The sequence below is a fragment of the Capsicum annuum genome, chromosome 12 (genome assembly GCF_002878395.1).
Source record: "Capsicum annuum cultivar UCD-10X-F1 chromosome 12, UCD10Xv1.1, whole genome shotgun sequence".
NCBI lineage: Eukaryota > Viridiplantae > Streptophyta > Magnoliopsida > Solanales > Solanaceae > Capsicum > Capsicum annuum.
The window spans coordinates 22,066,024-22,078,738 of record NC_061122.1 but is presented as its reverse complement, the minus strand read 5'-3'; the positions used below and the strand labels follow the sequence as shown (position 1 = coordinate 22,078,738).

Genomic DNA, 12,715 nt, shown 5'->3' with positions numbered 1-12,715 from the left:
ACTGAAGGATTACCTCTGTGTAAAATATAGAATGTCCTTGACCTAGAAGCATTTGGAATGGGTTTTGCGTTCATTTTGGTGGCAGAAACGATTAATTCCATTCGCGGCTTTGGTTTCCCCAGTTCAATTCAGTTTACATTTCGTTTATCAATCTTCATTTTATCAACCTTCTGAACTAAATTGAATATAAACAAATTAAGTAAAATATTGACTTTACACTAACATAAACAACAAATTTTCTCATATTAAAATGAGAAACTATAAAAGCTAGCATCATTTGAAGTTTGACCCTTAAAGCAATAGATTCTGGAAAAAAAGGTTTTTTGTGCAAACCAAAATCCAAAGAGAAAGTTACAAATGGAAAGCAAATTTACATCAGAAAATTCAACATTGAAGAATTATTTGGCCTTCTTTAGATCACCGTGGGATATTTGTATCATATATCGTCACTGAAGAAAAGTTGCTGCTATTTGTGTTGGAGTTGGAAGTGTATTGTCCGGCGGAATTGTTGATACCTGTATTTGAGTCAATTGAAATTTTATAAAGATCTGATGATACATCTTCATTCCCTGCATTTCCATTTTCATTTCCATTAGCCCAAGGGTTGTTTTTTGTGAACTTTCTTAAACTTTCAAGTTCCATTGCCACTTCCTTCATCGTAGGCCTATCTTCACCGTGTAATCTAAGACAACTTTTCACTAGATCAGCGGCCTTCTGGAGCTGCTCAAGACTTCCTTCTCTTACCACTCTACGATCAAGAATTTGAAACAATTGATTCTTTCTCATGGACAAAACAAAATATTCTGCCAAATTCTTGCCCTCGTTATCTCTGTCCCTCGAAATAGGTTTCATCCCTGTCAAAAGTTCAGCAAGGACTACTCCAAAACTATAAACATCACTTTTCTCAGTCAACTGACTGGTACGAAAATATTCAGGATCCAAGTACCCTAATGTTCCTTGAACCAATGTAGCAATATGCGTTTGATCAAGAGGGATTAATCTTGAAGCTCCAAAATCTGCCACTTTCGCATTGTAAACATCATCCAATAATAAATTGGCCGACTTGACATCCCTGTGAATTATAGGCATTTGCGTGGATGAATGAAGGTAAGCAAGTGCACTTGCTGTCTCACTAGCAATTCTTAGCCGATTTTGCCAAGACAACCAAGGCGATCCATTTTGATTGTGGATATGCTGATGAAGAGTTCCATTAGAAATGTATTCATAGACCAATAAAGGAACTTCAGCCTCCAAACAGCATCCAAAGAGTCTCACCACATTTCTATGGTTGACTTGAGTAAGAATAAGTACCTCATTGATGAACTGTTCAATCTGATCCTCGTCCACAAATTTAGATTTCTTAATAGCAACTATACGATTATCAGGTAGTATACCTTTGTAGACAATTCCATTTCCACCACGACCAAGAATTCTATCACTGGCATAGTTGTTTGTAGACTTCTTCAATTCTTCAGCTGTAAAAACTTTGGTTGCTTCCACACCACCCTTGTTAGAAGAAATTCGTTGTTTCAAGAGCAAACCACCATTTTGTTGGAAGAATTTCTCCCGGAGTTTAATAAGTTTTCTTTTCTTGATGCTGAAATAGAGCCATGTTGTCCCAATTGCCAAGGACATAAAACCAACTCCCATACCTGTAATATTTAAATATAAGAGTAGGGATATGAATTTCTTTTAAATTTTTTTCTTGAAGTAGATTCATTCATTTTTTATTACTGTGTAAAGGCCATGATGATTTAATACTGCCTTTGTTTAATTTTGTTTGACTTATGGTCATTGTAATAGTTTGTTTTAAAAAAAATGTTTAATTCTTAAAATAGCAACTCTTTCATTCAACATCTATCTATAATCTATATTTATCTATATCTATACTATATTAAAAGCGTGAAAAATCCTTAAAAATATGATTCGAACTTTTTGTCCTTCATTAAAAAACTTTATAATATACAAAATCATCTTTTGACCTGTTTTTTTCAATTTATAATATTAAATATTGATAATAATAAATAAATAAATAAATATATAAGGATCAATTGACTTTTTAAAAAAAAAAGGATTTGTTTTTGTTAAGGTTTGTTTTTGTATTTGACTACTTATTAGACTTTTCCAAAGGAAAATGGTTTTGTTTTTTTAAAAGTTTTGTTTTTGTATTTGGATGCGTAATATTTAATCTAATATATAAGAATTTGAAAGAGAGCTTAACTACAAGGTCTTCATCTTTGAAGATATTTGTTCATCTTTGTAGCAAAATAAATTTTACTTTTATATTTGTAAGTATCTTATGTTATTGAGTCTCTAACATAGTTTTTTTCATTTAATTTTCAAATTTTGGATTTTTTTTTTCTGTTACATTGATTTCATTGATCATAGATAATAAATCGTCCTTTTATGTTTGTAAGTAGTTTATATTGTTGAGTCTCTAACATAGTATTTTGATTTAATCATCCCAAGTCGTGTGAATCTGGGAAAAGCTCCACTGGTTATTATAGTGACAATTTTAGACCTTCTATTTGTTGCTTTGACATAGATTTAAATAAGTTAGAATGAAATTTTTGAAGAGTGACTATAAGAGGATCACGATAAGTCCGTACGTCCACTGTTTTACTCTTATGTTAGAGCTCGGGGGTATGTTGAAGTATAAATTAAATGTATACTTCTTTATAAATTCTATTGTTTGTTGTTCATGCAAAAACAATACTAAATTCAAACGACTTTGCAGAAACAACCTTACGCCCCCTCCAAGTTAAGTATTAATTACTACAACTATATAAATTTACATAGATGAAACAAACTAATATTATTCAACTGTATAAATTTATAGGTTGATACACATATGTGAACTCAAGGAAGCTACAATGCTAACAGATTGCTACACATGGGTTAAGGATGTCAAACGGGCCGGTTGGCCCAGCCAGCCCGAACCGGCCCACTTACCTAACCCGGCCTGGTTTGACTCAGCCCGGTCAACCCCCGGGCTGTAGGGTACCGGATCCCGGGCTGGGTTATTTTTGAATTTGGGTCCGGTTAACCCGGTCTGGACAAGACCTAGTCCAGGCCCGCCGGTTAATTGGCCCGGTTATCTTTTTACAAAAAAATTATTGATTTTGCCCTTTGGGCCAATTTGACCGTTGGACCCAACGGCTATATTATCGGGATATAAATGTTGGGCCCCAAAAACGGCTAATTGGCCTATTTTATTTTAAAAAATAAATCAATTAAAATATTTTTTTAAACCCAAAAAAATTCCTATAAATGAAGTAGATGCAGTTAATTTAGATGAAGATGATGAAAATATTAGTGAGACACCCGCAGTAGGAAATGCTAACATTAGATTTGAATCGGTTAATCTCCCTCCCCGTCCTTCCCGTGCCCCAAGAGCTCGTAAAACAACTAGTATTGCATGGCAATTTTTTGAACGTATATCAGATATTGAGGTGCAATGCAATATTTGTCAACAAATATATAAGCATAAAAGAGGAGGCAAGCAAGGGGTACGGATATGTTAATGAGACATATAAGTGATAATCACGATAGAGAGTTAAAATTTACACAAGGAGGTGCGGATGTTGGTGGGCCAACACAAACTAGAATGGACCCAGCAACCGATCAGGTAATGAAGAAGTATAATAAATTGTAGGGCCGGGAAGAAATAGCAAAAATGGTAGTTGTGGGTTGTTTGCCTTTTAGTTTTCCTGCTTCTGATGTCTTTATTCATTATATTCAAGCAATTTATAGTCTTATGTTTAATGGTATTCCTAGAAGTACTTGTAGGGCCGATATTTTTAGACTTCATTCTCAATATTATTTTTATTTATCAACATTGTTAAATAATATTCAATGTAGAATATCCCTAACTTCTGATCTTGGTCGTACTGTAAATAACAATGATTATTTAACCATTACTTGTCAGTGGATAGATAGTAATTTTGTTATGCAAAAGCGTATTCTTGCTTTTTTATATAATGAAGATCGTAAACATACTGGAGATTTTATTGCTGATTCGATTGCTAAAGTTGCAGAATTTTACGGTATTGAAAATAAAATCTTATACATTGCTTTTGATAATGCTTCTAACAATAAGACTGCTATAACAAAGTTAAAATCTAAGCAATCTCTGGCGTTACCTGAAATTTTTCATGTTAAGTGTGTTTGTCATATATATAATTTAATAGTAAGAGATCGTCTTGAGTTTTTTGAGCTTTATATTGAAAAAATTCGGCTTGCCGTTGGTTTTATTCAAGGAAATAATCGTAGAAAAAGAATTAGAGACTTTAAACTTAAATGTGAATAAAATGGACTTGCACCGATATTGATGCCCGAAGAATATGATACTAGATGGAATGCTACGTATGATTTTTTAAAAAAACTTGTTATAAATATAGAGTTCCTATTACACTATCTTTTAACCAACATTGTGGTTCGTTTGTTGATTCTGCCCACTGCATGCTACATGATTCTGACTTAGCTGTAATTAATGATCTTGTTAAGTTTTTGAAAAAAATTTATATAGCTACAGTTGATTTTTTCGGTGCTTATGATCCTACTGTTTGTAATATTTTGGCATATATAGTCGATATTTCTAATTTGCTCAAAGAATATAAAAATTAAAGAAGGTTACAAAGAAATTGTTGGTGCCATGTTTGCTAAAATTAAAAAAAATAAAAATGTATTCCCCCTATTTACTTGGTGCTATACTAAATCCATACATAAAATATAATACTATGTGCCACTTTAGTACTCTTATTTATACTAACTTAGAGATAAATACTAACAATGATTATGGTGATGAAGAATAAGAACAACCCGATTTGTGGGCGGCTATGGGTGATGCGAACGCTTACATAGATAAATTATATAACCACTATGTTGATTTAGTTGATTTAGTTGTACCGACAAATATCACTCCAACTGTCGCTCCTCATCCTCCCGAGGAGCCATCATCTTCTAAAAGGTCGGCACATAGTGGTTTTCCTGATTATTTTTATGATTTACCTTGTTGGAACAGTGTTGAGGAGGGAGTTCACACAACAACTTATCGGCAAGAGCTGAAATATTATCTCCGAATGCCGATCAAGGATCGCAGACGATGGATCAACGCGTTGGATTGATCGAGGAATAATGAAACACAATATCCTATGCTTTCAAGATTAGCCAAAGATATCTTGAATGTTCCAATGTCAACCGTTGCATCGGAGAGCACTTTTAGTCAGGGACGACGGCAGCTTGGAGACAACCGAAATTCATTGGGAAGCAATGCAATGAATGTTCTAGTTTGCCTTAGAGATTGGATTAGAGCGGAACGAAGAAATCAAGGAATGGAATCGGAGCCGAACGACGAGCAGAGACTTGAAGAAATTATGACTTCACGGAAAAACTCAGCAGAATCAAGTCCAATGTATGATTTTGCCCCCATTGACTTTGACTATCCTATGCAAGTTGCCGTTAATATTAACAAGAATGGGTTGGAAAAAATGAGGTAAAATTGTCCTTAAGTTTTTGGTTTCATATTCAAGTGAAAGTTTTGGACTTTAGTCTTTCATTATTGTGCAATTAATTACATGTCTTCTTTATTGATTTTTCATGAATTGTTGCATGAGCATGGGCGGCTAATTTTCTTGACTAAGGTTGTGGGACCCTGGCGGATGAACAACGTAAGAAAAGTGGGAGATTCATTTATTCTATTTACAGTTACGTGTATTGTTATCTTCTTCATATTAATTGTATCCCAAGATACTGCAGAAGCTAGGGAATTGCAAGTATTTAAGAATATTCTCACAAAGGAGTTTGAGAGTGGAAAAAGAAGCTTACGACAGTGATTCGAGGCTATAACCCTCATCTAATCAACTTGAGACTCAAAAGGTGAGAGTTGTACTGAGGTTACGGACAAGAGACAATAAGGCTACGCCATGAGACTCACAAGGTAAAGAGTGATATTTATCAATGCGTTCACAAAACGGTTGATAATACCTAGCTTATCAACTTTGCATAAAGAACAGTGGGTTAAGTGAATCAAGCACGAGAAACTTACGGAGTTGAAAAGGCAGGAAAAACACATTCCTTGTGTTCGTCTCTTATTTTTTACAAACTCAAGCATTCAAGTTTGGCTACATGTTACTTTTAACTTTAACTCCCCACATTTACTTTTCTGCACTGCTCATAAATTTTGTCAAGTTTGAGAAACTTTTTCACATATTCCCAGTGGGTTCGACCCCAACCTGATTTGATTTACTACATTTGACATCGGCTGCAACATACTTTTTTGGAGGTTAATTTTTTGGAGACATTAAATTTTGACATCGTTGCCAGGGAGTATGGTGTGAATTGTTGACTAAAGTTGGTGAAGTTCATGAGATTTTGTTTTCTATTCTTGGTTGGGTATACACCGGTGTATGCCTAGCACTAGAAGTCAAGAAAATTCCTTACTCTATATTGATTCGGAACCTGAAAGAATTCTCCAAACACCAATAAAGGTGACGGAGCAAGTTCGTGATGGTGTTCCAAAAAGGGTTCAAGGTGATCAATTTGTCATACCTCCTACTCCTAGTGACCCACGAAATGTTTCTAATTGACAAACTGAGTAAATACTACCAGAGACTGCTGAGGAAGTCCGGTTGGCCCAGCAAGTAGAACTAGCTTAGTCAAGGCCGATAGAGGGAGCGAGAGGTGGTAGATCTCGAGTGATCCTAGTGTATCAGTATCTATAGTCGTATGATGAAGACGAGGATATGGGGTACGTTGAGCCTGGTGATACAGGAGCTATTATTCCTCCTGCTTTACCCCCAAATATTAAGTTGGATATCACAAGTGCAATGATCTACCTACTAAATTTAAAGGGTGTATTTTTGGGATTTTCTACGAATGATGCGAGCATGCATCTTACAAATTTTATTGGGACGTGCACTTTGTATATCATTTCGGGGGGATCAGGAAGCATTGAGATTGAGGTTGTTTTTTACTAACTTTTAGAAGACATATGTTTGGTAGAATTAATTATAGTACTTTAATAATTTACACTCACAAATCACAATTCATTGAATCTAATTAGAGGTGAGGACATTCCTGCAATCGTGATCTCTTTTTTTTTGTTTTCTTCTTCCGTCTAATAATAATTGTTCACCATTAATTTAACATATAGGTTAAGAATTAATAAATAATATAGGTAATTTTGTCATGTCGTCCTCTGAATGTAATTAATTTATTGCTTTAAAAAATAAATTAAATAATGAATAGTATTTAATAGTAAGGATAAAATAAACAAAAATTGATAAATTATTAATTGATTTTTTAAACTGAACAAATATTTTTAATATAGTAAAGTATTATTGGAAGTATTCCTAGTTCCTCGTTATTGTCTATTTAAATAAGTTACTCATTACGAACCGTAAATAACCTCTATCAAGAGAATGTGAAAAGTTATACATTGTATTTAAAAAAAAAAAAACCAGGAAAAGGAAGACAAAAGAATGTGGATTCAGCTATAAAAAGGCAAGAATGAATTTCCATGTCCCTCAAATCTTTCTTTCTAGCTTGATAGCTTCTTGGGTGCATTTTAACGGATTACATCTTATTTGTTTATCTTTTTTTTTCTTTCATTTTCCATTTGCTGTCTTTGCAGAGAAAAACAAATTGGCGTGACTTCGGCTATCAATATTTGTGGGCTACCTAGTGGAGATTCGTCGACAAAGTTAATTTTTACTCTAACTTAGAATTAAAGTACAATAGTTTGAAGCGGAAATACAATATATAATTTTTGTTAGTTACCTTACAGTTGAAAAAAGAGTTAAGGCTCGGCAAATGAGATTTACTTTTCTCATTCAAAAAATATTCATGAACTTTTATTCAATTGTTTCTAATTTATATGACGAGAGTATTGGTAGTAGATATATGTTCTCTTTAAAGTTTAATTTTATGTAAGTTCGTTTATTTTGCGTATTTTATGTCTCAAAAAATACAATTTCTTTATTTATTGCATTGAAGTAACATCAAATTTGCGAGAATTTCTAACCTAAGCTTATGAATTGTTACTTTTGGTGTGTGTAGGTTTTGATATTTATTTTATCGCACACGGAAAGTCCTACAATTGTACCATTTAAAATTTATCATTTGTAATTAAAATTTGCATCAAGAATTTCGGAATAATGTACCACGCACGTTTTCAGAGACTAATTTATCTATATCCGAGTAGAGACAAGTTGAAATTCTGAGAAACTTACCAACAGAAAACTTGATCCATGGAAACTCAGAGTTGGAGTTTGGGGCAATACAACCACGACCATTCTTTCTGCCATCACCAGTGTATCCTTCCGGACAGGAACAATTGTAACTCCCTTGTGTGTTTATGCATTTGTGTTCACATGAATTGGTATTTGGGTCCGCACATTCATCAATATCTAGCATGCAAAGCAAAGAAAATACATACATACTGATTCATGACGCTTAAACATCCATAAGTATGACCAAACTCTCAATAAAATGTGATGAAAATCATGATATTAAGTAATTTCTTTATATTTGCTAGTTTCACAGTCCATAATTATTTATTATGTGTGTTGGTGGATCGAATAAATTAAGTCCTAGTACTTTGTCTTTTTTATCTTTCTTTTTAACATATTTACTTGCAGAAGTTGTGATTATACCATATAGTAAGCTGTGAAATTTCAATTAAGGTCCAGTTTATTTTGTTAAGTAATGGCAACTAGGAGCATTTAATTAGCATTGTTACTCTTTTTTCTAATATTTCTTGACAATTTCCCCTTGCGATGACGAGACTAATTGATGTTACACCATACTTCTTTATCATATGGAGTGGTAACTTAAATATACTAAAAGCTGCCCAATATTTATGCAGCTTTGAATTTTTAAACATTAGTTATCTATAAAAGAATTTAAATTTTGTGCATCGTCAGTTATAAAATATTCTACACTATTAGATAAACTTGAACTAACTCTTGTCCAGAGTTGTTGAGCTATCCTTTGTGAAAAAGTTGTTATATCCTCGAGGGGACAAATCAAAAAGATTACAGCTGGAGTGGTGAAACAATTTGCTGCAGTGGGCTTGAATCTCCTTAAAGAGAGCGAGATAGCTGTGCCTCAGCCGAAGAAGAAGATATTTCTTTATGTTCTTTACTTGTAATTTTATTGTAATTTCATCAACAATTTTAAGGAGATTCCAATGACAACAACTGAAAAATTCACGAATGTCAAGATAAAAGATCTTAACTAGTCCTTCCGGTTTAACAATACTCATTTCAAGAGGTGGAAGGATAAAATATTTTTCTACTTAAGTCTTCTCAATGTTTCTTATGTGATACGTAAAATAATCTAATCAAAGTAGATAATTCTTCCATGACCGATGATGAACTTATTTCTCTTCGAGAAAGTTAAAAAATACAATGGTGACTCCTACAAGTCCCAGTATTTTCTTCTTAATTGTCTATCTGAAAATTTTTATGATTATTATGAGAGAACTTACTCTAGTGCAAAAAAAATTTGAAAAGTATTGCAGAGTAAGTATGTGATACAAGACAAACAAGGAAGGCACGAAACACATCCCAAATCAGTCCATAAATCTTAAGGATCTGAGGACCAAGATGGAGACCACTCTCGGATTCACTACCAACAATAAAATTACAAGATACGTTGATGTATTTGACACCAAATCAACAGGCCACACTAAGATTAACCAAAATATATGAAGAACAAGATGAACTACAACAATGTATTAATAACAACACACGGGTTACAAAAGAAATAATACACCACACAGCTACAAGATTACACAATGTAAATGATAGATAGGTAGCTATACACTACTACAAAGACTAAGAACCTATGTTTATGTTACACACAAAGACCCTTACTAATGGTAGCAGTAATACCTACACTATTCAGAGGACACAAGAGGGACTCAATCCGTCTAGCACCCAATAATCCAAGCAAACAAACAACAAAAGTGATTTCACAGCTATGTTGTTACCTAGTTTCGGTCAAGTCTCTATGGAAGAGAGAACTTGTGTGTTTCAAGTGTGTTATACAATCTTCAATATGCAAAAACTTCCTACAAAAATCCTAAGTTGTTCCTTATATAGTATATTACAAGATAGAGGGTAAAATGACCAAAAAGGCCCCTCATTGATGGGCCGCCCCTTTAGTGTTTGGAGTGGACTGTTTTGGTGTGTATTTTTAAGTCCTTAATTACACTTCTTTTTCATACACACTTAAACAACTTCAATACAAACCCACATAAGCTCATCTACGTGATCGTACTCATATCAGTATGACATTGAGGAGGCTAGAGCAAAAAAGTATGCCGCTAGCAGATTTTTTCGTTTCCAAATGGTGGACAATAAATCAGTGGTAGACCAAGCTCAAGACTTCATAATGATTGTTGGTGAGTTCAGGACCGAGGAAGTCAAAATTGGAGATAACCTTATTGTTTGTGGCATAATAGATAAATTTCCTCCTGCTTGGAAGGAATTTAAAAAAACTATGCAACACAAGTAAAAGAAAACTTCTCCTGAGACTTCGATTATGAAAATTCGAATGGAAGAAGAGGCAAGGAGCCAAGATGCACTTTTACAAACAGAAGCTAACAACATTACACCGAAGGTAAATTTTAATACTTCAAATAAAGCTACTCCTGAAACTAACAAAAATACTATTTTGAAGCTTAAGAAGAAAAAATTCAAGAAAAATGATGGTAGACATCTCAAGGACAATAATAGTGAAAATAACCAAGCAAAAAATCAACATATTCAAGAAAAAGAATCGCGCTTTGTCTGTGGCAAAAGTGAGCATATTGCTCGATTTTGCAAAATTTGAAAACATGGGTCTACATCTCAGGCAAACGTTATCGAAGAACCATTTGTGACGGTGATAACAGATATAAACATGGTGGAGAATGTTGATAGATGGTGGGCTGATTTTGAAAATCATCATATCTGTTATGACAAAGACTAATTTAAAAATATACTAGTTTTGAGGAGCTCAAAACCATCATACTTGGAGATTCTCACACAAATCAAGTGCTTGGAACGGGGATGTCGAGTTGAGTTTTAGTTTTGAAAGGGTATTAATTTTAAAAGATGTACTTTATACTCCTTCAATGAGAAAAAAATTGATGTCTAATTTTCTTCTTAATAAAGCAAGCTTCAAACAGATTATTGAATTTGATTAATATGTAATTCTGAAAAATAATGTTTTTGTGGGAAAGGGGTATGATTGTGATGGTATGTTCAATTTGAATGTTGAAATGAATAAAACATCTACTTCTGTTTATATGTTTTCTTCTACTAATTTCTGGCATGCTCATTTGTGTCATATAAATGATCGTTATGTAAGAATCATGAGTAGTTTAGAATTAATTTCAATGATCAAAAAGAATTTTGAAAAGTAACAAAATCACAAAAAGACTTCATTTTCAAGTTGAAAAAAAAACTGATTTATTAAAATTATTTCATACAGATATTTGTGAACTTGAAGGAATTTTAACTCATGGAAAAAATAGATATTTTATCACTTTCATTGATGATTTTTCTAAATTTACATATATTTACTTAATGAAAAATAAAATTGATGCTTTTGAGAATTTTAAAACTTTTATTCATGAAGTTGAAAATTAGTTTGGTAGAAAAATAAAAAGAATAAGAAGCGATAGAGGCAGTGCATATGAGTTACATGAGTTTAATTCTTTTGTTAGATCATTGGGCATAATTCATGAAACTACTCCTCCTTATTTACCTGCATCTAACGGTGTAGCGGAAAGAAAAATAGAACTTTGATTGAGTTGACTTATGCCATGTTAATTGAGTCTAGTGCACCTTTAAATTTTTTTAGGTAAAGCTTTTTTGACTGCTTGTTATTTATTGAATCGTGTGCCTCATAAAAGACCAAATTAACACCTTTTGAGTTGTGAAAAGTTCATAAGTCAAGTTTGGGATATTTAAGAGTTTGGGGTTGTTTAATCTATGTAAGGTTAATGGATTCTAAAATTTCTAAGTTGGGTAAAAAAGTTACTACCTATACTTTTCTTGGTTATGCTTCAAATAGTATAACCTATAGATTTTTTAATCTTTAAAATAGTATGATAATAAAATTCGGTGATTCTATTTTTCATGAAAATAAATTTCTATTTGATTCTAAAAATAGTGGGGGTCAGAGGATTCAAGAAAATATTTTATCACTACCTACTTCTACTTCTATGTTGAAAAATAAGAAGAATGATGATTTTGAGTTAAGAAGTAAATGAGCCAGAGTAGAAAAAGATTTTGATCCTGATTATTATGTTTTTAACGTTGGAGATGACCCTATCACTTTAAAAGAAGCTTTATCTTCACATGATGTTATTTTTTAAAAGAGGTTGTAAATGATGAAATGAAATCACTAATTTTCAATAAAACTTGAAAGCTAGTTGATTTACCACCGGGTGGTAAAACAATTGGATGTAATAGATCTTACGTAAAAAGTTATAATTGAATGAATCTGTCGATAAATACAAAGTTAGGCTAGCGGCTAAAGGTTCTAAATAACTAAAAGGCCTAGAATTTTTTAATACTTTTTCTACGGTAACTAGAATTACATCTATTAGACTTTTAGTTGCTATTGTTATAATATTTTATTTACAAATTCATCAAATGGATGTAAAAACTGTTTTTTAAAATGAAGACCTAAATGAAGAGATTTACATAAAATAAACCGA

At 32.8% G+C, this 12,715-nt stretch overlaps 1 protein-coding gene across 1 annotated transcript in view; it reads right to left on the bottom strand.

Moving 5' to 3' along the window:
- Positions 1-276: 276 nt before the first annotated feature.
- LOC107854639 (wall-associated receptor kinase 2) overlaps positions 277-12,715 on the bottom strand; it is a 29,682-nt gene continuing 17,243 nt past the window's right edge. The window contains exons 3-4 of the mRNA XM_047400867.1: positions 8,232-8,408; positions 277-1,652 (exon numbers count right to left, since the gene is read on the bottom strand). Of these exons, the coding sequence (XP_047256823.1) occupies positions 418-1,652; positions 8,232-8,408 (1,412 nt within the window). The 3' untranslated portion in view covers positions 277-417. The remainder of the gene's footprint in view (positions 1,653-8,231; positions 8,409-12,715) is intronic.